Source organism: Gekko japonicus, unplaced genomic scaffold (assembly GCF_001447785.1).
Source record: "Gekko japonicus isolate JY-2015 unplaced genomic scaffold, Gekko_japonicus_V1.1 scaffold37, whole genome shotgun sequence".
NCBI classification, from domain to species: Eukaryota; Metazoa; Chordata; class Lepidosauria; order Squamata; family Gekkonidae; genus Gekko; species Gekko japonicus.
Genome location: NW_015171503.1, coordinates 1,570,242 through 1,597,420, shown reverse-complemented (window position 1 = coordinate 1,597,420; position 27,179 = coordinate 1,570,242). Strand labels below are relative to the sequence as shown.

At 44.4% G+C, this 27,179-nt stretch overlaps 1 protein-coding gene across 1 annotated transcript in view; it reads left to right on the top strand.

The window, feature by feature from the left end:
* Nucleotides 1-27,179, top strand: part of GRAP2 (GRB2-related adaptor protein 2) — an 89,021-nt gene that overhangs the window by 44,569 nt on the left and 17,273 nt on the right. Inside the window, exons 2-5 of the mRNA XM_015419165.1 lie at nucleotides 7,331-7,431; nucleotides 12,641-12,732; nucleotides 16,256-16,375; nucleotides 25,373-25,544. Coding sequence (XP_015274651.1) covers nucleotides 7,354-7,431; nucleotides 12,641-12,732; nucleotides 16,256-16,375; nucleotides 25,373-25,544 — 462 coding nt within the window. The 5' untranslated portion in view covers nucleotides 7,331-7,353. The remainder of the gene's footprint in view (nucleotides 1-7,330; nucleotides 7,432-12,640; nucleotides 12,733-16,255; nucleotides 16,376-25,372; nucleotides 25,545-27,179) is intronic.

Here is a 27,179-nt window from a genome sequence, read left to right as displayed (position 1 = left end):
CATTTTGGGGTCAAAAGCCAATATATGAATGAATGATGAACAAATTAATAGGTTTTCTTAATTGTTGGTTTTTCCAAATCAAATTGTGAGGCTCCTCCCCTCACTAGTCCTGGCAGCCATCCTTCAGCCATCTTGCAGAATCCTGCCTGGCTCCCCCAAACCTCAGAACGGGAAGGGGAGGGGGTTGCACCACTGCATTCCTCCCTCTTCCAAGAATGTCTGCTCTTCCCTGAACTGGAGCAATGCCCTTCTGGACCTTGCCTGGCCCTGCCCCTCTCCCCCAGTCACAGAATCATGTTTCCCCTTGGGAGCCTTCCAATACGTTGTCTGGGGGGTGCTCTATCCCCTGCCTCCTTGCCCATTTTATTCTCCCAAGAACCCTGTAGAGTAGGCTATCTTGAGTGTTACTGGCACAAGGTCACCCAAAGAGCTTCACGGTGGAGTTGGGATTTGAACCCAGGCGTGACCATCACACCAGCTCTCAGCACATGTGAAGTATTTTTAACACTCTAAAATTCTATACAAATGACAAGCATCATCATTATTTTTGTTACTTAAAGAAAAGAAAAAGGTAATCTGAGTGAACAGCTGTGTTACGTCTGTATTTACTAAATGTAATGCAGGTGTTTTCAAGAATGAACTCAGCCTGATAGTACAGAATTATGGGTAATGGGGGACGTTCCGTCGATTTCTGTGGGGCCAAGTTGTCTGTTCCGCAAGCTGCTGATGTTAAAGCCTCTCACACCAGATAAAGTGAGCCACTTCCTGCCCTGGTTTTGGCAGCCTCAGCAGGGAAGAGCAGCAGATTAAGGTGCAAGGGACTGAGGCATGCGTTGGTAGCCCTTTTAGATCATATCAAAACCCATGCTAGCAGGAAATGCTGCGCTGTGGAAGCTTTCCTCTCACTTTGCAGCGATAAGCTTGAGAGTTTCGTGACTGACTGCCACTAATAGATTAATGATTTCAGTTCATTTGATCCATTTGAACACATCATTAGGAGCTAAATATGTAGTCATTAGTAAAATACATACCAGTGATCCTGCCACTATGTGGATATTTCTGTTTAATGCCACAGTGAAATGCTTGCAGAATTTCTGTGAGCAAGTAGGGTTTTTGTTGTTCACATCCTCCACATGCTGTGCAAAAACCCTGAAGGAAATCCACACTACAGCCCTTATAGGGAAAGCATTAACTTTCTGGTCTCATTAATTATGTCTGTTTTCCAAAAATCAGATTTTGCTGTTGTTGTTTAAAACCTTTATATCCCATCTTATCTCCTTGGACTCAGGGCAGCTAATGATGTAACAAAAAATAGCAAGGGCAGAAAACATCAGAACCAGTGTGGTATAGCGGTTTAAAGTGCTGGACTGGTGTCTGGGAGGTCAGGGTTTGAATCCCTACTTGTGCCATGGAAGCTTGCTGGGTGACCTTGGGCCAGTCACACTCTCTCAGCCTAACCTACCTCACAGGGTCGCCGTGAGGATAAAATGGAGAGCAGAATGATGTAAGCTCCATTGAGGAGAAAGACAGAGTACAAATGAAGTAAACAAATTAAACAAATGAAAATAAAACACCAGTCCATTAGCAAAATAAAAGCAGAGCATCAATTAAAAAGGCAGCCAAATCTGCCTTTGTAACTGACAGTGAAACCATCTCGATGCATAAAACACATGGGGGCATATACCCTGTGCCTCAGAGGGAATGGGGATTGTAGCAGTCCTAATGCTACCTGCGATGTGTTCTCTTCTGTTAACATTCGTGGGTGCAAATATGGAAGCTACATGAGTATATTTAAGGTTGATGACACAGTGGCTTATGGAAGCATTGTGTTTGGTCTGACTACTCTAAAAAAAGAATCTTTGTGTGGGTCAGTTTCAAAGCCAATCAAATATCGTCTTGAGGGGCTTCCACTATAAAATGCATACTGATATAACATCCTTCCCTTTTGTGAACTTTGCAGAGACTGGGGAGCTGGACCACCCTGCCAAATATTTCATTCCCCAGCCCCTAGATTTCCTCCCAGCTTTTCATCTACCGTGGGTGAGAAGCAAACTAGATATTATACCAGCATGATCTGTGTGTTAGTTTATGGGCGTTTTTCTGAACTCTTATAAAGCATGGGGATGGGAGTGTGATTTAAAGGCCAGCAACAGAAGGAAAGGAAAGGGTATTAAGACCTTTCTTCATCTACAATTTCTCCCTAAAACCACTTTTTCCTAGCCTCCCCAGAGGAAATACTTCTCCTTTCAAAGCCCCACTAGAAGAAAAACAGCTGGGGTGGAATCGGTTTCAGGGGGAGGAGGAAAGCTTGGCCAGCAGAAGATTCAGCTGGCCATTCTGTCCAGCCAGGCGGCGCTTTAATTCACCCCCTCTGCTGCTTTATCCAAACGGAGGTGGCTCGAATCAACACATGGGTCGATCACCATCACATTTAATTTGCCACTGAATGCAACAGTGGAGAATGTAGGCTGATAGCAAGGAAAGAGCTAGATAGACTACGCCGCTAACCAGGCCAGAAATACAGGGATGTGAGTAAGAAAAAGGGAGTGAATCTGGCCCTGGAAATGAAAGTTGAAAGGGCATCTTCAGAGGTACCCAACACAGCAGTCTAAAGGCAGGGGGGGAGGGGGGGAACCACAGGGCTTTCCCTTCCGTGCAAAGTCACCGTTTCTGTACTTTCTCTGTCTAGAATATGGTTTTTTACCTGCCAGCTAATATGGTAATTCCCAACTGGTAATTCCCTAATTGGGTAAATCTTACATTAGCCTTGTGAAAAAAACTGCCTTGTTCACTCTGACAGATTGTCTTCTTTAGGAGATAAATAGGGGAGTGTGATGTGACCCTTTTTGACTCTCTTGGACTTTTAGGCTGCATTGTAGACCATCAGCTATTACAGCCTTCTGGGATGACAGTCCAGTTTGGGGTACTCGTCAGTATTTTGCAGTCCTTCCACTCCTAAAAATGATGTTGGCAGGCTACTGGTTTGTATGGAAATTATCCTAAGAAATGTCTCCCATTTATATGAAACCTCTAGATATATCATGAAAGGTTTCAGGGTGAAGTATCATCAGTACGACACCTTACTCTATGTCTCCTTTTCATTCAGTTGAGGTAGAAGAAGAAGAAGATATTGGATTTATATCCCGCCATTCACTACCAGAAGGAGTCTTACAATCTCTTTTCCCTTCCCCTCCCCACAACAGACACCCTGTGAGGTAGGCGGGGCTGAGAGAGCTCTTTCGAGAACTGCTCATGAGAGAACAGCTCTGAAAGAACTTGTAACTGACCCAAGGTCACACCACCAGCAGCTGCATGTGAAGAAGTGGGGCATCAAACCCAGTTCTCCTAGATTAGTCCACGCTCCTAACCACCACACCAAACTGCCTCTCTCTCTGAGGAATTTCACATTACCCTTTTTAAGATGGTTTGAAGCCGTTTTTGATCCGTCGTGGAGTAAACCGGTATAGGGCTGCCATTTCACACATGGCTTTCCCCTGCCGGTAAACAGCTGGATCTGAAGCGGTTTGCCATTTCAGACTGCACTGCTTTTTCCTGCCGTTTTTCACCCGCGGAGGCGATCTCCGGCTTTTTTTTTAGCGTTCGCTTTACAGCGCTATAGCGCTATAACTCAACACTCCAGGCATTCCAATGGGGTTGCTATAACGCTGTTTTGCTGTTGTGTTATAGCGCTATAGTGCTCTAAAGCGAATGTTTAAAAAAAAGCTGGAGATCGCCCGCACGGGCGAAAAACGGCGGGAAAAAGCATTTCGGATCCGGGAGAAGAAACTGAAGACTACTTGGAAGTGGTTTACAGGTAAAACAGTTCAGCCCTGTTTCCTGAATGGGACAGAAGCGTTTGTGTGTGAAAGTACAAATATATTCCGGTAGGGAACCGGTTCTAAAACGGTTCTGTCTGAAATGTCAGACCAGAAACCGTTTGGGAACCGTTCCTGAACCGGAATATATTGCCTGTCTGAAATTCCTCTCTGTCTCTCTGTCTCTCTCTGTCTCTCTCTGGTGGTAGATTCCCTGAATCAATATCTGAAGTTGGTAATGATCTGCGCAAGGGTGAACAAATGTGTAGCTTACCCTAGGTACAATGGAGTTTTAAAAAAATTATTAAGAAATCATCTCCCTTCCCCCAACTTAGATCATATTGGCTGAGTTTTTGATGGTGTCCATGCAGTTGACCCTATGAAGAGCTAGGCTGCTGTTCAGGAGGGGGCTGTGTTCCTCCCAGAAGAGAAGATCTGCAGTTTAGGAGTGCACCTGGACTCTGCTTTACATCTGAATGATCATGTGTCATCTGAAGCCAGTGCTTCTTTATTCCAACTTCAACAGGTTGTCTAGATCTACCTTCAGCCCTCTGTTAAGCATGTACTGGTGGTAACTCACCAACCAGACTATTGTACTTCATGGGGCTCCTTTTGAGCACCATCTGGAAGCTGCCACTGGTTCAAATTATGGCAGCCCAGTTTCTGTCAGGGCATTGCCACTAGGATCTTATTGTAGTAAACAGACAACATTCATTAACAGTTTCTGGGAGCAACTGAAAATACTGGTTATTACCCTTAAAGCTCTGAAGAAAGTGGGACCAGGTAATTCCATATCCTGCATTTTTAGATATATCATGTTTAATACTTTTTGCTTGTCGTGTTTCAGATTTTTGTAATCCTAGTTGTATTATGTTGTTGGTTAGATGTCATTCTGTTGGCTGTATTATTGACTCACACCGTGTAATCTGCCTTCAGTCAATGAGAAAGGCAGACTCAGTCAGTCAGTCATTTATTACGGCAACATGCCATAGAACACACATGCTTAAATATAACATTCATATAACTGAATGCTGTCCTCTTAGCTAGAACACCAGTTGGCCTTAGAAGAGCTCTCAGTAAGTTTGCAGACTTCTGTAACAATAAGGAACTAACAATAAATTTCCAAAAAACCAAGGTTATGGCCTTCGGGACCAGACAAAAGAAAAGAATCTGGTCTGTAAATGGGCATTCATTAGAGCAGGTTTCCTGCTTTAAATACTTAGGTATGGTCCTTCAATCAAATGGGGCTAGGAAAGCCCATATACAGTATGTTGCCTCCCAAGGTGAAAGAACAGCCAATGCTATTCTTAAATTCTATCGCACCAAAGGGGCTTATTATGTGCCAGCTGCCCAAAAACTCTTTCAAGCAAAGGCAGTTGGACAGATGCTCTATGGCACTTTTATCGGGCCTCCTTCCTCTAGTTTTGCCCCCTTAGAGCGAGTTCAGTCCAAATTTCTCAGAGCAGTTCTTCAGGTCCCAAGGTGTGTATCGAATACATTGATCCGTCTAGAGACAGGTGCTATATCAGTGGAAGCCAAAATTACTTTAGCTTCACTCCAGTATTGGCTTAAACTAAATTTCCATCCTCACGGACTAACCCACTTGTTACTCTCAGACAACTTTCAATCTAAATGGCTGAGAAAGGCAGACTGTAAATAAAGTAAATTTTAACAGTTAAGTAAATAAACTTCAAAACGTATACTCTGCTCATCGGTGTACTTAAGAGAAGGTTCAGAGTCCTTCCTTTATGTGCCCTGGCCACCATTAGCAGGGGAATGGCTCTAAGCAGGGGTCATTTCTTGTGGGAGCGCACAGGAGCGGAGCTCCGGCAGTAAGGAGCCCAGGGAGCGGGCACATGCAACAAGCCCCGCCTCCTGCTCCCAGTAGCCCTCAGTTGGGCCACGAGGAGCAAGAAGCAGCCAGGTAAGTTACAGAGCCCGCCCCCGCACCCCGTTTCAGGTACAAGCTCTCCCTCCTCTGTAAGGGCAGATCTGCGTGTCCCCCCCCCCATAGCTAGCAATCCAAAACAGTCCAGTGGCACCTTTAAGACCAAGATTTATTCAGGTACAAGCTCTCCCTCCTCTGCGAGGGCAGATCTGTGTGTTCCCCCTCCCCCCAATAGCTAGCAATCCAAAACAGTCCAGTGGAGCCTGAGTGGTGGGTGTTGCCTTCTGACACACATCCGGGGATGTCAGGGGGCAGGGCATATGCAAATAAGTTATTCTAATGAGTTCCTGCACCTCTTTTTCTATGAAATGACCCCTGGCTCTAAGAAACAGTTATTTTTCAGCAGTGGCACCTGTACTTTGGAACTCCCTCGTGGGAACATCCAGAAAGTTCTTTTGCCGCCGACATTTAAGCTCACAATAAAATGTATCTTTGGAAAAGCTTTCAAATTATGGTTGTAATAAATCTGATTTTTGATAGCTTTACTGGCTGCTTTTGTCTGGACTTGGATGGCCCAGGCTAGTCTGATCTCATTAGCTCTCAGAAGGTAAGCAGGGTTGGCCTTGGTCAGTATTTGGATGAGAGGCTCCCCTCTCAAAGAAGTCCAGGGCCATTGTGTAGAGGCCGGCAACAGCAAACCACCTCTGATAGTCTCTTGCCTTGGAAATCCAAAGAGGTTGCCATGAGTTGGCTGTGCCTTGACTGAACTTTCCAACCACCACCAATGCTGCTTTTTAAAAAACTTTTTTTGTGGTTTTTATGTGGGTGTATGCTTGCCCTGCCGACCCCTAGGACGTTTCAGAGAGGTGGCTTGATAACCTGCCTCTGCGTCCCGAGCTCTGGCATTCCTTGGAGATCTCCCTTCCAATTACTTGCCAGGGTCAGCCCTGCTTAGTTTCCAAGATCTGATGAGATCGAGCTTCTGTGGGCTATCCAGGTCAGGGCACCAATGCTGCTTTTTAATATTTGTTTCAAAGTTTATGATGCTTCATACTAGTTCTTTTATGCTACTTTAAAATAGTTTTGTAGGGTTTTTTGTCATCTGTCTTCTGAGTCTAGCTGAGACCTAAAGCCAGAATAGAAACTGAGTCTACAAACAAATAACAAACAAAAAATTACTACAGCACTTGTTCTCTAGACATCAGAACTTAACATGAAATCCTCAGGGGCAGTTTGACATGACATATTTCCTGCATGACCCATGTATAAAATAAGCTTATATCCCAGCCTTGGAAAGCTCAGAACAGCCTACATGAGGCTCCCAGTGGTTTCCCATGCAGACACTGATTAAGTTCATTAGCTGCAATAAAACTTTTAACACCAGTTGACTCTGCTGCTAGTTGTGCATAGGACTATGACCATGTTACATTGGCACTGATTGTGACATGGCAGCTGCTGATAGCACAGGATCATAGGTTCGCCCAAGAGGTTGGCACCATGATCAGAATACTAATCACAGTAAAAGCTGATCAGGGGGGTGGAGAGGGGGAGCAATGTATGTGTAGATAATCTTTCCCATGACGTCTCAAGAAGTTCTAAACACCGTTCTGTTACCCCCCCCCTCCAGCATACTCTGTCACAGGAGACAACATGGAAGCCGTTGCAAAGTTTGACTTCAGTGCATCAGGAGAGGATGAGCTGAGTTTCCGAGCAGGGGATGTTCTGAAGGTAAGTGTAACGCAAGATCTCACCAAAGTATTTTCTGTTTAATACACTAAGTTTTCAACATTTGTGTGGAATAGTATCATAAACTGGAAATATCTCCCAAAAACACACGCACAGTTGAGCATACCAAGCTGATATTTGAAAGAGATTAGGGGCACACAGATGCTTGAGATTAATGAAACAGGAAGCATGAGGCCCAGTGATAGGGGGAAACTACCTCCCCACTCTAACCCCTTTGCTAAAAGAAAACACCAGCAGCTATTCCTCTAAAAGTCAGAGCCGGTTTATCGCTTTGGAAACCTAGTTTGAGCAAAACAACTATCAAGCAGAGGTTGTCTTTAATAATGTTGCTATTTCAGTGCTGTTGTCCCAGAACGAGAACGGAGTTGCATTCCATTTTGGCAAAAAAGTGTTTTAAAATCAACCACTGGTGAGGCAATTCTAGCCAGTATGCAGCTGCCCAAACCCCCAGAGCTTTGCCAGTTTGGCTTGAGGTTAACAGTGTGCCAGTTCAAGATGGGTAGCCATGTTAGTCTGCCTGTAGCAGTAGAAAAGAGTAAGAGTCCAGTAGCACCTCAAAGACCAACAAAATATGTGGTAGGGTATGAGTTTTCGTGAGTCACTGCTCACTTCTTCAGACACAGCTACAATGGGAGTCCATCTGTCCTATTTGTGTCAGTGTTCACCCTAAAATATTGCTATGCACTTTGCATTTCTTCAGGCTGTGAAAGTCTCCAAAAGCAATACTAGAGACTGTGGGCAGCCACATTGGTCCACAGAAAAATCCAAAAGCAACAGTTGTACAATATAGGGTTGCCAAAAACCCCGGTTTGCCAGGGGTCCCCCATTTTGGGGGGGTTCTACCTGCTGCCAGCCAGATAGCCGGCGGGAAAAGCCCCACCCCAACACCCACAGCCACCCATCTCTCTCCCTTTAAGTGTGTGGAACCCGTGTTTCCTCCCAAGCCCGATCACCACAAGCTTATAGGGAAATGCCAGCTTCGTGTTCTTAAAAGGGAAATGCAGCTGCTCTTAAAGGGGAAACGCCGGCTCCTGCATTTAAAAGGGAAACACCGGCTCCTTTAAGTGCAGGGAACTGCTGTTTCTGGAGATCCCGCGCACGGGGGGGTGGGGGGGCGGCAGACGTCCCCAACATGACGTCATCACGTTGGGGCTGGAATGCCCCCAAAGTCCCCCGCTGGGGGTGGAAGATGGACTTGGCAACCCTAGTACAATACCTTGTATGAAGACCAACCAAAACATCACACAACTGGGTGCAAGCTTTCAGGTTCTCCAAAACTCTTCATCAAGCTGGATGTCTTTTTTTTTTAAACTGCGTATGTTTGAAGACAAGTCATTTCGGGCCCTGATGGAAAGACCTCTGGTCTGCAGCTGGGGTAACTAGTGCACCATGACCTCTAGTGCATCACAAGGGTAGTGCTATTGGGCTTACAGTACAATCCTACACAGACTTTCTAAATCCAATGAATACAATGGGTGTAGGTGTAATTCTATTTGGGATTGCACCTTTTCCTTTGAATGAAAAAGTGTAGGCGGTGTCTTTATTTGCAAATATACATACAAAGGGTAAGTGGAGACAAAGGCCCTTCTACAAGGTAATTCTCCAGAAAGAAACACAGGCTGCAGCTTCCCCCTCCCCCAGTTAACTACAACTAAAAACCTCTCTCTCTGCCTCCTGCAAAATTCCTGATTGCTGTTTTCCCCTCATATGGGTACACATTTACCTGCTCTGTCCAGCTTGGTGTGTGTGTCACCTGCTGCAAGTTCTGGTGGGCATCTAATTCAAAAACAAAAAAGGGATCTCCAGCTTTCGGGACAGGAAACCATTTCCTAATTACTAGCTCCTATTGATGGAACATCAGCTGACCATCCTGGTTTGTTAGTGAGAAATCTGTCTGTGAATTTCAAAGAGAAAATTCCACCCTCTTTCCTTTCTAATCACAGCAAATCGGTTGGGTTCAAAAAGGCTAAATGGAATGCTGAAGTGGGAAAAGAACACAAAACCCTGAGGGGTTTAACAGGTGATAACCAATGGACTAAAAAAGGAGTTGACATTTGGAGGGAGAAGTGATAGGAGGTTTCCTGGAGTAGGCAGAGAGTTCAGTAGGGACTGTAATGTATGGTTTTTGACAGGATTAGGATGCTTTTCCTCCAAAAAAGCAGTGAATGGTTAAAGCTGTTGAGTTATTGTTTTTAAATCTGATGCACTGAAAGAACCAGTGTTGTAACCATTAAGTATAACACACCTCACATCTCTGATAAGACTAGTGCCTGCCCAGTAGAGTGGGTGCTGGAAGTTGCTCGCCCCCCCCACCTCCTTGGAATGAGCACAAGGGGTGGGGGAACCTATTAGGGCCAGGCACGCAAAACAACCTGGCCAATTGGAGGTGGGCTAGGCTGGCCAGGTCTGGCAGCAGCTGCCTCCACTCAACAGTCCCACCATTAAGTATAACGCATCTCATATCTTTGTTAACTGTGTCAGCTATCAGGCTACAATGGAAAAGCAATGCAGGTCACACTCACAAACGAAATAAACAGAACAAAATTTGAGTCCAGTGGCACCTTTAAGACCAACAAAGTTTTATTCAAAGTGTACGCCTCCATGTGCATGCACACGAAACTAAATAAGCCTATGCGTTTTATTATACATGACTCCCATGTTATTATCAACCCATATAACCCACTACACATTCAGTAGGATCAAGAGAAAAGGGGTCTTGATTTGTAGCTATTGTGCTCTCTGGTACAAGATTAAGAAATCCTCTGTGTTTGTGTGTGTTAGATTTATAGAAATTCCTGTCTTAAAGCAGGCAAAAAAAGAACAAAAGGGAAAAAACTCCAATCCAGCAACTAAATTAAAAAAAGAAAAAAGAAAAAACTATATAGAGCGACAAAAATATAACAACAGTGGTGGCAGATCTTTGCATAAGTTTTTAATAAAAGGATTCCTATAATATGTTCATACACTGTTGTCATCTATCTGCTATGCGTTCAGATATTGATAAAGTTTTGTAGTACAAGTCTGTTAGCTGTGGTAGGGACACGGAAGGGGAAAGAAGGTACACTAATGAAAGAATCCAGCTTTACCTCACTCATCTAAAGTTAACAGTGGACCCAGTATAGTAACATAGTAGGATGGTGAGGGTGGTGAGGTGGGTTACAACTCTCTGGCTTCAGAGACTTGTTACTGGCAAAGTGGTGTAAAGATAAGTAGGGAAAGTTCTAGATCAGGGGTTGTGACACTCCCTGACAAAAGACTGCCAGCAGTCATAGTAATATTCAAAACCGATGACAGACATCCATCTGATGAGTCATTTTTACTTCCACACTTCAGCCTGTCCAATGCAAGGGCAGCACAATAAAGACATATGACTGACATACATCCTTCATTGCACATGAATGCCATTGTGTGCCTGCACATAAGCACACATGTACATTATGAGATTTTTTTCAACACATCCCTCCCAACTGGTTAAATCGCATCATCTGGATTTCTCTGGTGCTGACCATTAAAAACAAAGCAAACCCCTTACAACCTCACAAAGAATGCCTTAAGCTCTCCTTAAGATCTTCAAAGCAGAACTCCTCCCTCAGAGAGACATCAGAAATACACAGTCCAGATCCCTCCAGCATCTGAATAAGCCTTTGGGAATTTGGACAAAACTAACAAGCACGTTGTCTAATACCTTCTTGCCTTTCTCATATCTCTGCTTTTTTCTAAATGCACTTGTAGTCCCCCTCCCCCTCCCCCCCGCTGCTGTTTTCCAAAACTCCTAATACCAGCAATGCCACAATCCCAATCCAGTCTGCAATTATCCTTCTAAATTACTTCAAACTGAATTTATTTTCCTTCTTGCATCCTTCTTATGATTTCATTGCCTTCCTTTTAAGGCTTGTTCATTTGACACAAGGCTGAAATTAAATTATTAGGCTAACTATATTATAAGCAGAGGTCATTTCGGGGGGGATCGCGGGGGATCGCAGTTCCCCCAGGTGAGGTACGGGGGCGGGGCACATGATGAATCCCCACCCCCTGCTTCTGGCCACCCTGTTTCCAGCCCTCATTCAGCCAGGAGGAGGCAGGAGAAGAGGGAGGGTAAGTTACTTCCTCCCTGCCTCTCCCCACCCCTGCCTGCCTGGGGCCAGGGAGGGCCTTCGCGGGGCTTCCTTGCACTCCCGCCGGGACCATTGGGGGCGGGGTGTGTGGCCTTATGACACACTTCCAGTAATGTCAGGGGGTGTGGCCTTATGACACACTTCCGGTGATGTCAGGGGGTGTGGCATATGCTAATGAGTTATGCTAATGAGTTCCCCTAGCTCTTTTTCTACGAAATGACCCCTGATTATAAAGCTAGATCCAGGTGGGTAGCCATGTTGATCTGAAGCAGTAGAACAAAGTTAAGAGTCCAGTGGCACCTTTAAAACCAACAAAGTTTTATTCAAGGTATGAGCTGTTGTGTGCATACACACTTCCTAAGATACAATGAAATGGAATTTACCAGTCCACACATATAAGGCAGAGGTTGAACAGTAAATTAGTATACAACATAATGAAGATGTTTTAACAGATGCAAACAAGAATAACAAGCTAAGTTTATAAGGTTATTGTTGTTTGGATTTAATTCTGAGGAAAAACAGTGATGCTAATAGATATGTCAGATTTGGGGATAAATGTGTAAATGTATTCTTCTTAACTGTGGCGTACTAAGAGTAATTAACTGAGACCTTGTTACGCTGTTAGTTACCTCCATGCCTGAGAGGAGCGTAACAAGGTCTCTGTTAATTACTCTTAGCACTCCACAATTTAGAAGGATACATTTACACATCTATCTCCTACTCCCTAAGTGGGTTCACCATCTCATCACCCACCTACTCATTTGCCTTTTCCCTCTGGGTCTACTCAGTACTACTACCCAAAGGGAAAGGGTGAGGTAACCGGCAGTAGCTGTTGCTTCCCCTTGTTCCTTTCACTGCTTACTCTTCAAAGAGGGCAGAGGGCAGACAGGGAGAAACAGCGGGTGGAGCTGGGAGCTTCAGGGATTGGCCATACCCCACCACCCCAACTGTTGTGTGGGCCTCAGCAGTTGCCTAGTGTTTCCAATCCCTCACACTGACCCTGCCTATGAATCAGACAAATGCGGCACCATCAAAAAGTCCCTTAACCCAACACTGATTTTTCCTTTGGTATACAGATCTTGAGCTCTCAGGACGATTGGTATAAGGCTGAGCTGAAGAGTTATGAAGGTTACGTCCCAAAGAATTTTATAGATCTTCATATTCCCAGGTAAATCCAGTTGCTACTTTTTGTTTCAGTTTTTGAAGATTTTTTTTCTTTAACCTTGAGGGTATACATTTATGAAATTATATAACAAAAAGTACTGAAGTCTATGTCGTGAGAATTGGGGACACACACCCCCCTTTGGTCCCCCCAAAGGGTTTGGAAGCTTTTGGTGTCGGCCCCCTTACCAAGGGCTATGTGGTGAGGAAATGGTAAAACAGTGCTGCTGGAAAACAGCACCTGGACACACTCACACAGTCAACTATAGCAAGCAAGCTCTCTTTATTAAAAGGTTAGTGATAAAATGTAACAAAATGTTGGGCTCAGCCTGCCTAGCGCATGTCGAGGTTTGCGCGGTGCTAGCCCACTGCAGGTTGCGAGTGGTGTGAGAGTATCAAAGAAGACATAAGTCTTATAGGCTTGGTGTAAAACTATATACAATTTATTCACACAAGCCTCCACCAATATATTGCACAGAATGACAAAATGCTCACAAAGACACCAGGTTTCCATCAGGAAGGATGGTACATTGTACAGCATCACATATATACAAGCATTGTCCAATCAGGACCCAATGCTGAGTCACTGTTAATTAGCTCTGCTCTGAACCAGACAGAACCAGTTGGAGCCAGCTCTACTGACACTCTGAGCTGTCAGCTCCTGTCAAACAGATTGATATGATCTACAGCCAGACTTATAGAACACATAGATGTTGACAGCGCAAGGCTGAAGTCCAGTCTTAACAAAACAATACTCTATTTCTTATAGCAAGCATACACATACCACAGATAGCACACAGAAACAAAGTAAGGGACACACAGAGAACAGGGGACCCCCTGGTTCCAGTCAGGACAACACAGAGAGCGCTAGTCTCTCAATGTTCCACCGAGTGGACAAAGATGGCTTGTTAGGGGCCCCAATTTATACAGATACATCAAAGCATTTCACAAAAATTGACACCTCACTGAATTACATCAATCTGTACTTCAACCGTTGGTTTGTTATGTAATAGATGTTCTCTTGAAGTCAAAACTCAGGAAAACAACATTGTCTGCCTAAGGATGTTCCCAAACTATTTACAACTTGACTTCTTACATTTGCAATTGACAGCGTCAGGATGCTCCTCCGTGTTCCCAGAGATGAGATAACAACAGGCCTCGGGCCTGGTTTCTGTTAGGTGAAAAGGGGGTGTGAAAGGCTAGGGCCCTCGTTCACACTAACTCAAGCTAATAGAGGGGCTTTTGACCATTTGCCTATTGTATTCCTAAACCCAGGGCTTTTTTTGTAGATAAAGCCCAGCAGGAACTCATTAGCATAATAGGCCACACCCAACAGCAGAAACCAATTAGCATATTAGGCCACACCCCTGACAGCACAGCTCATTGGCATATTAGGCCACACCCCCATGTTACCAGAAGTGTGCTCATCCAGCCACACCCACCTTTTGCTTCTTATTCTGTTTACCTTGTTTGTTGTCAAAACCCAGAGCTTTTTTGTAGCAGGAACTCCTTTGCATTTTAGGCTACATACCCCTAATGTAGCCAGTCCTAATGAGTTTCTGCTGTTGGGTGTGGCCTGTTATGCTAATGAGTTCCTGATGGGCGTGGCCAACTTGGAAGCCAGCCCGGAACTCCGTTCCTGTGTGTTCCTGCCCAAAAATAGCCCTGCCTAAACCTACTGACTACTAAATTACCCCTACGCTTATAATGTAAATACTCAAAGGGACAGATGCTCTGAGAAACAGGAAACCTGCCTCTGTGTTCCCAGGGCAGAGAAAACAGGCCAAGCAGGCCACTGCAAAGACTCAAGGGACAGGAAGCAAGAGTCTGGTATACACAGATCCATTTAGGAGAGCCAGACTTAAACAGGAGAGAACCTTATATGAAAAATTCTCTCCACAGTCTAGAGAACAGGATACATTATGACAAAATTTAATATAGCCTCGCCTGCTGTTTTCACACTGGCCTTGCAGTGCATGCACATGCCCTCCCCATGTCCTGTCCCAGAGCTCTGTGAATCACTTCCCAAATGCTACAGACAGAGATGCTCTTAGCTGTCCTATAGATCTCATCCCATAGAAATGCAGACATGATGTAACCACAGCAAAGTAGCAAACAGAGACTAATGAGGAGATTAGGCTGTCAAAACATGTTATAAAAATGTTAATCTAGCCATTCCTTGCCCGTTAGGGCTGGCTTCAGTCCATAAGCAACCCAAACACATGCTTGAGGCATCAGCATTTTAAGGGAAACCAATTAGGTGGCATGTGAGTTCTAAGATATGTCCCCGAAGTTGAGGTCGTGTTGCAGAGGACTCAGGAGACACTACCCCTCAATCATAATGTTGTGTCTGCCTGGGGGGACAAAATGTCTTGAAGCAGCCATGCTGCCTGTAGTCTGTGCTGCTAGTAGAAGCTTTCCTCAAACTGCAGTAGTTCAGAATCTGCTTTCCTGAGGATACAGTGTTATACCAGAGAGCATGCCTGGCCGTTCAACAACACCAGGCAAGATATATGCTGATATAGATTTCTAAGGAATGATTTGCTTCTTATTAACCTGGTGTAGGTGTGAGAGGAACTGCTTCTAGGCTTCTGGGGGGGATTGTTGAGGGGGTGAGTGTGTGCACATGTATGCGTGTTGCACCACTGGCCCCTGCTGGATAGAGCCAAAAGGAGTCACTTGGGTAGAACAGTTCCATCTGCTGGCAGCTGAGTGAGATCTCAGCACAGGCCTGTGTGCTTTATGGAGACAAAATGAATTTATTTCCCCCTTAGAAATGTCTTGGATTTGTTACATTCAGATGTTATACGTATATATCACCTCTGACACCACCTTGGTCTTCACCTCTTACGTGGAACTAAATGTTTCCTCTGAAATCTGATACACAGACATGTACTTCTAGGTATTGCATTTAATGGTGGGAATAGCATGTTTCTGGGTGTTCCTTGAAGCTGCAGAACACTGTGAATAAAACTGATTATTGGTTATGGGCAAGTAGTTCATATTGGGCACTGGTAATAGATCTGGGGGGGATGTTTTCATGCCCATTGTTTTGTTAACAAACTATTAGGATGTGCTAGATCAGAAAAGGTCATGTGGCATTTCCTATCCTTGTATTGTTTTTCTTTAGCCTGGCTTACTCTGTGATCTTTAATCAAATCAAACATTTTTCTATTAACTGTGGGAGCTGCCCTTGTTCTCACCATCTTCTTCGCACAAAGCCAAAGACAATAACAATTCTGCCTGGTGTCCTTGCATCTCCTAAGACTGCACAATTCTCTAAGCAGGAGAAGACAAAAGGCTGGAGAGGGTTTTTAAAAAAACACACCCTCCCCCTTTTACACCCTGCCTGAAGAAGAGTTCTAGAGAACTCAAATGCTTGCAGACTATTTTTTGTGCCATTTTGCTTTAAAAATGGGTTTTACGTGGATTTTGTTTTTGGATTTTTCTATGGTGTCTGTTTCTCTCCACTCTCTCTTCCTTTTGTCACCACCTTCATTAATCTCCATATGATTTGTTTCACTTGACAGCTGGTTCCATGAAGGAGTATCCCGCCACCAGGCTGAGAATAAACTGAGGGAGAAGGGAGTCGGCTGTTTCATTGTCCGAGCTAGCCAGAACTCCCCAGGGGACTTCTCTATCTCTGTCAGGTACCTGTGGTTTTTATTCTTCTTTTCTGTCTTTTAAGAAAGATTGATGTTTCGGATATCCTCCCTGTGGCATGCATCATGAAATATTGGTGCTTTCTGCAAGATGGATAGATAACTCTATTCATTTAAGAATGTCTACCCTGCCACAAGACTCCAAGGAAACCTCGGGGTAGATTACAATATAATGAAAACAATAATCACTTTAAAGTTCAACAATCTAAAAAAACAGCAATAAAGCAGTCTAAAAACAAAAGAGTAATAGAAAACAGTTAAGCATACAGCAACTAAGCAGCAACCAATGATGCCCTTTTTATACCTCCTAAGTAGTTGCCAAGAGCACTGCTGGGCAATGTAGTGGATACTGAATTCCTTGAAAATTGTATCCTTAAGAATCTTGATCTTTTAAACAGTAATTTTGAAGGGTTTTCTGAGAGCAACTGTGTTTTATCGCATGGTTTTCTAACTTGGTGATCCAGTCTTACTACACTATTTACTATACATCCTACACTGTTCCTATAGCATCATTTAAAATTTTGTAGTTTACCTTGAGTTGCAGTGAGAAAGGCAGACTATAAATAAATATAAATGAATGATGTGAACATGCCCTACATACGATTCTCCAAATACACACAGTCACCACTTTGTGCAAATGGAGCAACATGTGCATTTTCCAAACACTCAGCCTTGGTATGCACCAACATGTTTCTTCAAAAAACTGAAGTTGATTCACACATACCAAAGCTGCACACACATGGAAAATATGTGAATTGCCTTATTGACTCAAAATGGCAACCACACATGTCAGGAGGCTGATGTGTATCACAGCCTCCAGTTGTACACAGCTGGAGCATGACAATCAAAGGCCTGAAAATAACGTTTGTCCTTGATGCACACTTGGCAAGCTTGTCTTATACTGAATCAAACTGTTGGACCATCAGTATCAGTCTTGTCTACTGGCAGCATCTCTCCAGGGTCTCAGGCAAGGGTCTCTCACATCACCTACTGCCTTTAACTGGAGATGCTGGGTGTTGAACCTGGGGCTTTCTACATGCCAAGCACATGCTCTCTCATTGAGCTACAGCCCCTGCCCTGAGATCATTTAGAACATAAGAACATAAGAGACGCCAGTGTTGGATCAGGCCAAAGGCCCGTCTAGTCCAACACTCTGTATCACACAGTGGCCAAAAATACCAGGTGCCATCAGGAGGTCCACCAGTGGGGCCAGGACACCAGAAGCCCTCCCACTGTTGGCCCCCCCAAGCACCAAGAAGACAGAGCATCACTTGCCCCAGAGCCCCTATCTATACCTTGTGGCTAATAGCCACTGATGGACCTCTGCTCCATATGCCTATCTAATTCCCTTTTGAAGCCGCCCATGCTTGTAACCGCCACCATTTCCTGTGGCAGTGAATTCCATGTGTTAATCACTCTTTGGGTGAAGAAGTACTTCCTTTTATCCATTCTAACCCGACCGCTCAGCAATTTCATGGAGTGCCCACGAGTTCTTGTATTGTGAGAAAGGGAGAAAATCCTGGAGAAAATGACTGCTTTTAGAAGGTGGACTCTATGGCATTATACCCCACTGAGTCCCACCTCTCCCCCAGACCCCACCCCCCCTCAGGCTCCACCCATCAAATCTCCAGGTGTTTCCCAACCCAGTGATGGCAGCCCTACAACTAAGCCATATTTGAAATAAAATGCAGATGTAAGTAAAATAAAACATAGATGTAAATAAAATAAAATACAGATGTAAGAATACAGTGACAAGGCTGGCTGCAACTAATGGTGCCAACCTAAACAAACTTACACCCTTCTATTGACTTAGAAGAGTATGCTGCTGCTGCTTAGGACTTCACTCCCCTAAAGTGGAAGAAAACGGGAGCCTGTGACAGAAGAGCTAATAATTTTTACTCAGTCTAAATGAGCAGAATCCTGTATGCTTGGTCTTCCTGAGTGTGGCCCATTGGCTTAAATAGACATAAGATAGGGAGGGCGTGATCTGGTTGGGAACCTGATGTTGTCTTCTGGGTTCTGGCTGGGAGACAGAGGGTGCTTCCTCATGGCTCTACATTGGATGCTATTGGAAATCGAATTATTCCTGCTTCTCCACAGCATTGTGGTACATTTTATGTACCTCCCAGGATTTTCCTGGATTTTGTCCAGTCTTTCTGGAACTAGCTTTGCTCTGAAGTTTTGGGAAGGATCACAGCAAAGCCTGGGTGGCTGCCATGTGGAAATGTTCAGGTTTACCTGGTCCGACCCACATGGCAGCCATTTCTCTCATGGTTCTTTTTTATGAGTTATTTAATGCTGCTATCTAGAAATACGATTATACCGAAATACGCAAGGGGTTCTTTGAATTCCTAGCTTTCATTTTTTTAAAAAAGTCTCTAGCACTTTCCCCTGAAGACATATATGGGGGGAAAGCATATCTCCAGAACAAAATGGGATAGAGGCTTACTTTTTTAAAAAAATGGAAACTTGGAACTCACCGTATAAAGGGATATCAGTATAACACCATTAAATCACTGATCAAAAAGCAGCTGCCAGGGAAACCTGCTATGTGGATGCCCTGTTGCTGCTGCTCTGTACTGGCAGCCCCAGCAGCAACAGGGAAACTACACAAGCCTGTCCCCATGTGCCTAGCACCAGCTGGAATGGATGACCTGACAGAAGACACTGGTAGGAATTGTAACAATACATGGCGAGCAAGTTGATTGTTCTATCTGCTGTCTATCTGCTGTCATCATCACCACCACCTAATGCCTACCGGGGATGTCTGGCTTGTGGTTGTGGTTGTCCTCTCTGAGATTCCGAAATGGATGAATGGATGAATTGTTGTTTGAGTATTTTAATGTTGGAGAGGGTTTGAAATTGTATATTATGTTTTTAATTGTACTAAATTATTTGATGTTTTATCAGCAAGATTTCTTGCCTTGTGAGCCGCCCTGAGCCCTCCGGAGGAGGGCGGGATATAAATTTAATAATAAATAAATAAATAAAAAATAAAATTGTAAGAGCAGGCATTGACAGCATCTGTCATGAGGGAGGAAGGCCAGGGCACTACCTTATTAAAATCAATCTAGGTGGAACCTGATTCTGGCTTCCAACAGGCCCCAAGCATAGATGGTCTGCCTTTTACTGGCAGTGGTCTACCTTTTACTGGCAGTGGTCTGCCTTTTACTTTTACATGGTCTGCCTTTTACTGGCAGTGGCCTTCCAGGGTGTCTGGCAGATGCCTGTTTATTCAGAACGTACGTTCAGCCACTGATCTGTGGACCCCAAGTAACTCTTTATATCCTTTAATACAGCCTAATTGGGTGAAAGGAAAAAGATGACCAGATTGCATCTTAAGCTGGTGATGACGCTGTAGGAGAGGCTGCAGTTTTGAAGAGCAGGGTATTTCCCTCCTGTATCTGGCAACACTGAAACCGCATATAGAGAAGCATGGAAACAACCACAGCTCTTTTGCATAATCATACTCTGTAAATGGCTGTGTGCGCGCGTGTGTGTCTAATATATATCTATATATCCTTGTCTGGCCGTTTACAAAGTATGATTATGCAAAACAGCTGTGGGCGTTTTGCTTGAGGCTTTTTGTCAGGCAATGTTTTGTGCATGTTACTTGTAGGAGCATTTATATTACTAGTGGCCTTCATATCGGCCATTGATTTAGATTTGGTTGTGTGATTGTTTTATTATATGTTCCTGTTCAATTGCTTATTTTGTTTTATTCTATTTTTAGCTACGAAAATTTATTTTCTTTTTTTTTAAGCCTCCGGAGGGGATTTTTTATTGATTTTTTAAACACTACAAAAACTAGAACAGAAAAAAGGGAAAGGGAAAGCTACATAAGAGGGTGAAAATAAAGAACCCACTACTAACTAAAAACCCAAGAGAGGAGATCTCCAACTAGCTTTTTATACTTCATTCAGACTTTTCATCTTTGTACTTCTTATGAACTGTGTCAGTCTTTTAACCCTTTTAACCATCCCCAGTTACATTTAATTGCCCAATAACAGTGCCCCCCATCATCCCCTAGAACCAAAGTTCTCAAAGGCACAATTTGGTTGTGTGATTGTTTTATTATATGTTCCAGTTCAATTGCTTATTTTGTTTTATTCTATTTTTAGCTACGAACATTTATTTTCTTGACTGTTGTACACTGGCCTCAGCATTCTTAGCTTCCGAGACCTGATGAGATCGGGCTATCCAGGTCAGGGCTGCAATGTTTAGGGGCAGAAAATTATCATGGGTAGTTAGATAAGAATCCTATGTCCCTATTCAGCCCTGGGGGGTCCATTGCTCTGTGTGAATAAACTCAAATTCAGCAATCTCACCGTTTGTAATTTTCCCTTCTGTGTTTGGGGACTGCCACTCTTAGGTCAGCAGTGGAATGTTCTGGAAGATTAACATGTTCTCCCACTAAGTATCTGATGAAGTGTGCTCAGGGCCAGTGCCAGGCTTTTTTGCACCCTAGGCAACCCTCCCACCCCCCCCCCCCCCCGCTAACCAATTTTCAAAAACAGATGAATTGGAGGGAAAATGAAAAGCACAAAACTTAAAATTGCTACTTTTTTTAAAAAAATGCAAGAATAATACAACAATCTTTGATTTTCTTTTTCAAACAGAAAACTGTTTTAGCACACAAGTCACAAATCCTTTTGAATAATCCTGTGAATTGTGATGTTAAAATTTAAGTCTCTTGAATGTTTCTATTCCAGGCACATCAAAATCTCATTTTGCATGCCTTTTCCTTTGCAAATTTTGTCACTGATTCCTTCAGGTCCAGTGCTGATGCTTTGGCCTGTTTATTAATGGGGGCTGTCATTTCAATCCCTGAGTAGCCTATCTGAGCCCAAATACCTTAATGGAAAAACCATTCTGCATTTTCGTTGCAACTTTTTTTTGTGCTGCAATGTATTTCAGTGGAGCCCATGCAAGTCAATTGGCATTCTTGGCTCCCATTACTTCCAATGGGCCTTCAAGCCTCTCCCATTGTTTCCAATGGGCAATCCTGTCATTCCTTTTAGTATATCCCACAACAAAACCCCCAGTAAAATCAGAAAATTTGTCAACTTGGTGCCAGCAGCCAGAAACAAGAATCAGACCAGACAACAGCAAGCCTCCTACCCCCCTCCAAGCCCAAAGGACTGTAGCAACTTCCCCAACAACAACTTCTGTGTCTTTAGTTCACCCCCTACTGCTCCCACAAGCCACTCTCACTAACCTGGAGTCCTGCATGCCGGAGGGGGGGGGCGGTGGAAATGTGGCATAGGCACTGAAGGCCCTGCCCCATCAGAGGATGACTGGATGGAGTGGTGGGAGGTGCACAACAACAAGGGCAACTGAGTAAGGAAGGCAAGGCAGAAGCCAGGGTGCTGGGGACGACATTGGAGGAGGAGGACAACGGAGGAGGGGAACACTTGCAGCCAGGAAGGAGGTGCTGGCCAGGCAAGGCTCAGGCAGGCAGGCTGCAGTCAGTGGTCTCCTCTCTGCATGCTGCTGCAGCTGCTCTCAGAGTGGTCATGGTCAGTTGGAGGAGAAAAATCACATGGTGTAGCTGACATAACTTGGGCCTGGCAGGCTCTATGCCAGCGTTGCATAGAGCCCGCCCACTGTTCAAACTGCCCAATTGAGGGCCTGGTCAGCTACGACATGTACTTGTTGGGCATGGAGAATGTACGAGGTGGGCTCACAGACTGCGCCAGACGATGAAGAGTTGCTGCCTGCCCCCTGGTGGCTGCTGCCCTCCCCCTCCCTTTGCAGCCGCACAAGTTTGGAGGCTGCTCAGCTCAGGGCATGCTCCAGGGGGAAAGCCTGCCTGCCCTCAGTCTGCAAAGTGGCAAGGCGATCACCCATTTTTCAAAGAGCTGCCGCTTGCCTTGGTCCTGTCCCCATCCGCTGGTGCCTGCTACCCTCCCCCTTTCTTCACAACCATGCTGCTTCGGAGGCTGCTTGGGGCATGCTCCAGGAGGAAAGCCTGTTGCCTGCCCTCAGTCTGCCACAAGTGCCAAGGCAATCGGGGGGGACCCAGGGGGGAGGGGAACCGGCCAAGCCTTAATAATAATGGTGGCCGGTCCTGCAAAAGAGCTGGCAGCGGCTCCAGCATGTGGCCTCCTTCCTTGGCGCTCAGCCACCTCCGCTCCAGCTGCTGTTTACCTGCCTAGAGTGGAGGGTGGTGCCTTGCTCTTTTTGGACAGGTCAGAGGTGCTTCGAGAAGCAAAGGGGTGGGCGGGGAGGCAGCATGGCGAAGCGCTCGCATGTGAGGAGAGATGGGCTTCCCCAGGTCCGACAGAACAGGAGCCTGCTGATTGGGGGAACTTGGACCACTTAGGCACAAGCAGCTCCTCTGCCCAGCAGCAGCCTCCAAATTCCTTGCAGTGCAAAAAAAAGGACTGGGAAGCAGGGCCCACAGGGCCTGGGGGCACAGCAGGCGCTGGCACCCTCTGCCATCCCAGAGTCGTTCTCCCGTCCCCACCAGCGGGGAAGGAGAAGCACCCTCACCTCCCGTATCACAGACGTGCACCGGCCTCGCCAGGTAGCCCCACCCCCGCCATCAGTTCTGTGCTCCTCTGATGTCTGCACTCTAGGCGGTCACCTAGGCTGGCCTAATGGTAGCACCGGCCCTGAGTGTGCTTGCACATGAAAGCTTATACCTTGGAATAAACTTCATTGGTCTTAAAGGTGCCACTGGTCTCAAATTTTGTTCTGCTGCTTCAGACCAACACAGCTGCCCACCTGAAGCTGTGGCTCCTGCTGTTTTTTTAATGTTGTGGGTTTTAATATCATAAATATCTCACAGTTTCAATTAGTTTCAAGTAATTCAAACCTTGGCAATTTTTAGTAGGCACTGTAAAGTCATACTGTTTGGGAAGGTACAGGAGAGAGGCTAATCTGTATATTTCTTTTGGCTGACTTTATGACTGTTATTAGATTGGAAATAGTATTTGTTATCTGTTGATACCTTATCATTTTTGTTTTTCACCCATTTTGAGCTGTTCTTATTTTTTTGCTGCACACTCTTTTTTTGTAAGCTGCCTTAAACACCTTTTGTTGGGGTAGAAAACAGCCATGAAATATTCGAATTAATCAGTAAATTTGCCTCATCAGATAATAGCTGATTATTCTCTCCAATTCATTCAGTTAATATTTAAGGCTGCAAAGGTAAAGGTTCCCTTGCTCAAAAGCCAGTCAAATCCGACTCTAGGGTTGCGGTGCTCATCTCCGTTTCAAAGCCGAAGAGCCAGCGCTGTCCGAAGACATTTCCGTGGTCATGTGGCCAGCATGACTAAACACCAAGGCGCCCGGAACGCTGTTACCTTCCCACCAAAATGGTACCTATTTATCTACTTGCAATTTCTTGCTTTCGAACTGCTAGGTTGGCAGGAGCTGGAACTAGAGACGGGAGCTCACTCTGTCTTGTGGCACCCGGGTCTTGAACTGCTGAACTACTGACCTTCCACAGCCTGCAGTTCAGCGTCTTAACCACTTGAGCCACCGCAGCTGTACTGCTGATTAATTCAGGTCAACAGATTTTTCAAAATTGATGGACCAGAAAGTTGCCTCCAATTACCTCAGGAGCTATTGTGGCTGCTGCTTTAGAAAAATGTATATTATTTTTAAATACAAGTATTTTAATTCAGTTTACTGGACAGATAAAAAGATTTTAACCATTTAATACAACAGTTTATAAAAACTGCAGGTGCCTAGCACTGTCCACAAAGAGCCTATAAATCTGACATTAAAAACCACAACACTCAAAAACCGGTCGGAGAACATTTTAATCTTCCAGGTTCCAATTGCTGACCTAAGAGTGGCACTCCTCCAACAGAAATTTCAAGGGGAAGTTACAACAGGAGATTGTGGAACTTGAGTTTATGCACACATTCAGAACAGTGGGAACCCCCCCCCCCCAACTGAATAGGGACACAGGGCTCTTATCTCACTACAGATGCCAATTTTCTGCCTCCAATCATTTCCCCTCTGCAGTAATCAAGCTGGTTACAATATGCACTGTACCTTTGCATCCTTTACAAGCATTCTTTACAGCACCCCTGCCACCTTCTGACTGGAACATAAAGACTCAGATCTCCATTCCTACTCATATCAGACAAAGGGAGTTTTTACTTTCGAAAGTGCGTACCTGAAAATCTTGTTGGTCTCCATGATGCTATTGGACGCAAATCTAAGTGTTCTACTACAGTCCAACACAGCTACCTTCTGAAACAGCACAAAGAGACAGTCCCTCTTCTGTTTTACAAAGGAGGAAACACTTGTTGCTACAGAACTATGTATTATAGGCAATGTAACTGATTAATCAATAATTAATCAATTAAAATTCATGCCATTCATCACCTAAGATTTTTCTAACTGGATGAAATCCCTGTAATATTTTAAACACACTACTGAATATAACCACCATCTTCAATGGGGGGGGGGGTGGTTGGAATCCAAAATTAAAAATCATATCTTCCAGCAGTATTCAGAGCCAGATTCATCAGAAGTTCCTGCTAAAAATACAAATAGGATTTCTTAACCCTTGTAATTTGCCTCCAGTCTCAGAGAAATCTCACTGGGACCTTAACAGAAAACCATGGTTGTAATTTCTTTCTCAAACCCTTGTTCTATCACGTTGTTTTATGCTGCAATACATTTCTTTATAGTGGGTGATATTACAATAGATTTCCCAAAGGGGAGAGAGCATTTCTAGGTTCCACCTCATGGGAAGAAACGGGACAATCTTGAATGCTTTTGCAGAAATCTCTAAAGGACCGTGTTACTAAAAACACTAGGAACTTCTTGTATTGCACAAAGGACCAGAGTCCAATTTTAGAGTATGTAGTAAATGCGACTCCACTGAAGTTACATTCTCCCAATTTAAATGAGAACAGTTTCTTATAACCAGTTCTGAAACCTTTTTGGTGAAGACTGATGTTAAGGGTCTTAGAAATATAAAACTGTTATAAATGTTCAGTTTTCTTCCCTTGAAACTAGGCATGAAGATGATGTCCAACACTTTAAAGTCATAAAAGACACAAAGGGCAACTATTTTTTGTGGAGTGAGAAGTTCCAATCACTAAATAAACTTGTGGAGTACTACAAGACTTCTTCTATCTCCAAACACACTCAGATCTTCCTGAGGGATGAGACATCGAAAGAGCAGCAGGTACACCTTTTATAGACCGCTTTAAAGGGGGATTGGATAGATTCATGGAGGATAAGTCTATCAATGGCTACAAGCTATGGTGACTGAGAGGAACCTCCACATTCAGAAACACTAAGCCTCTGAATCCCATAGCCAGGAAGCAACATCAGGGGAAGTCCTCAGCCTCTATGCTCTGTTGTTGGCTGTTCAGAGGAACTGGTTGGCCACTGTGTGGGACAGGATGTGGGACTAGATGGACCACTGCTCTGATTCAGCAGGCCTCTTCTTACGTTCATAGGGGGCTTGGTTTTTTCAGAAGCCAGTAAGAATTCTTCTTTGTTTTAGAATATTGCTTTAAGAACATTTAATTAGAAAACTTAATGGTGACAGGATATTGACCTAGGGTTGCCAGGTCCCTCCAAGTACCCAACGGGGGACTTTGGGAGGTGTTCTGGGGGTGCGGGGACAGCCCCAACATGATGATTTCCACAGAAGTGACGTGATCACGTTGGGGACCAGCGCCTGCACTCCAAGTCACGAATTTGCCACTTGGATTGCAGGCGCCCCCCCCCGCTTCTCCCCCAGAACATTTAAAGGATCCTTTTAAATGCTTTGGAGAAGAAGTGGGGGCCGGGGGGGGAGTGTGCACCTCCCTCCCTCCCTCCTTCAAGATTTAAAGGACCCTCCAGCTGACTGACGAGACAAGGAACAATTGTACAGAACACAGTAGTCTAAACATAAAATAAAATGGGAGGCTCTTTTGGAACTGAGATTCATTTATGCTGGTTTGTTGAAAGGGCTCCAGGTACACCTTTTGCTAGAGCTGAACAATCCACTTCATGAGGACTCTGTAGTTTGTCTAACTCTGTTTGCAAAGCATAGAATGCCAAAAGAGCACCGAAGCAGGGTCTAGTTTTAGTACGGTGAACAAAAGTTGAAAAAAGTTATTGGAGTAAGTTCATCTTTAAAGAGATAAAGAGAGATCTAGCGATCAAAGAGGTATTTGGCAGCAGGAAAAAATCCCAGGTCACTGGCAGCCTGTTCTGGTCTGTGCCAGCAGAATGAGGAAATGGCATATCAGAGGTTACAAACCATTATGCACAGAACTGAGAGGCAGAAGGCACCGTAACTACAGTAACCAAAGTCCTGCTTAACCAGGAAGCGGACTCTGATATTAAATTACCAGGATGTGAGTGCGGAGGCAAGGCAGAAAATACGACATGCTTACAATAACAATGACATTTTTATAACCAGCGTTTTGGGATGAGGAGCACTTTCTTATCAGCTTCAAAAGGAAGGAATGATATGTTTTGTCATGTGATTAAGGGTCATATAATGTTGACCTCTTATCAACCTGTAAAAAATTAAAAAATTCTGTCTTTAGGATGGAGAGAAGGACATTTGTATAGAAAGGTAGGTAGATAGTTTGAATATTAGCAGAACCAGAAGGCAGACTGTGTTAGGAAGGAAATGTGACAGAAGGAGTAAGGGATCTATTGCCTGCATCTGGCCAGTGGAAAAGAGAATTCTCAGTGATGGGTCTTAAACCATTTTTACTTTTATCACTTTATTATGCAAATTTAAAATCTCCATTAGTCAGAATGTTCAGTTGTTTTACGAGAAGCCTGTTTTTCTACATTTTCTTCTGCATTTAGC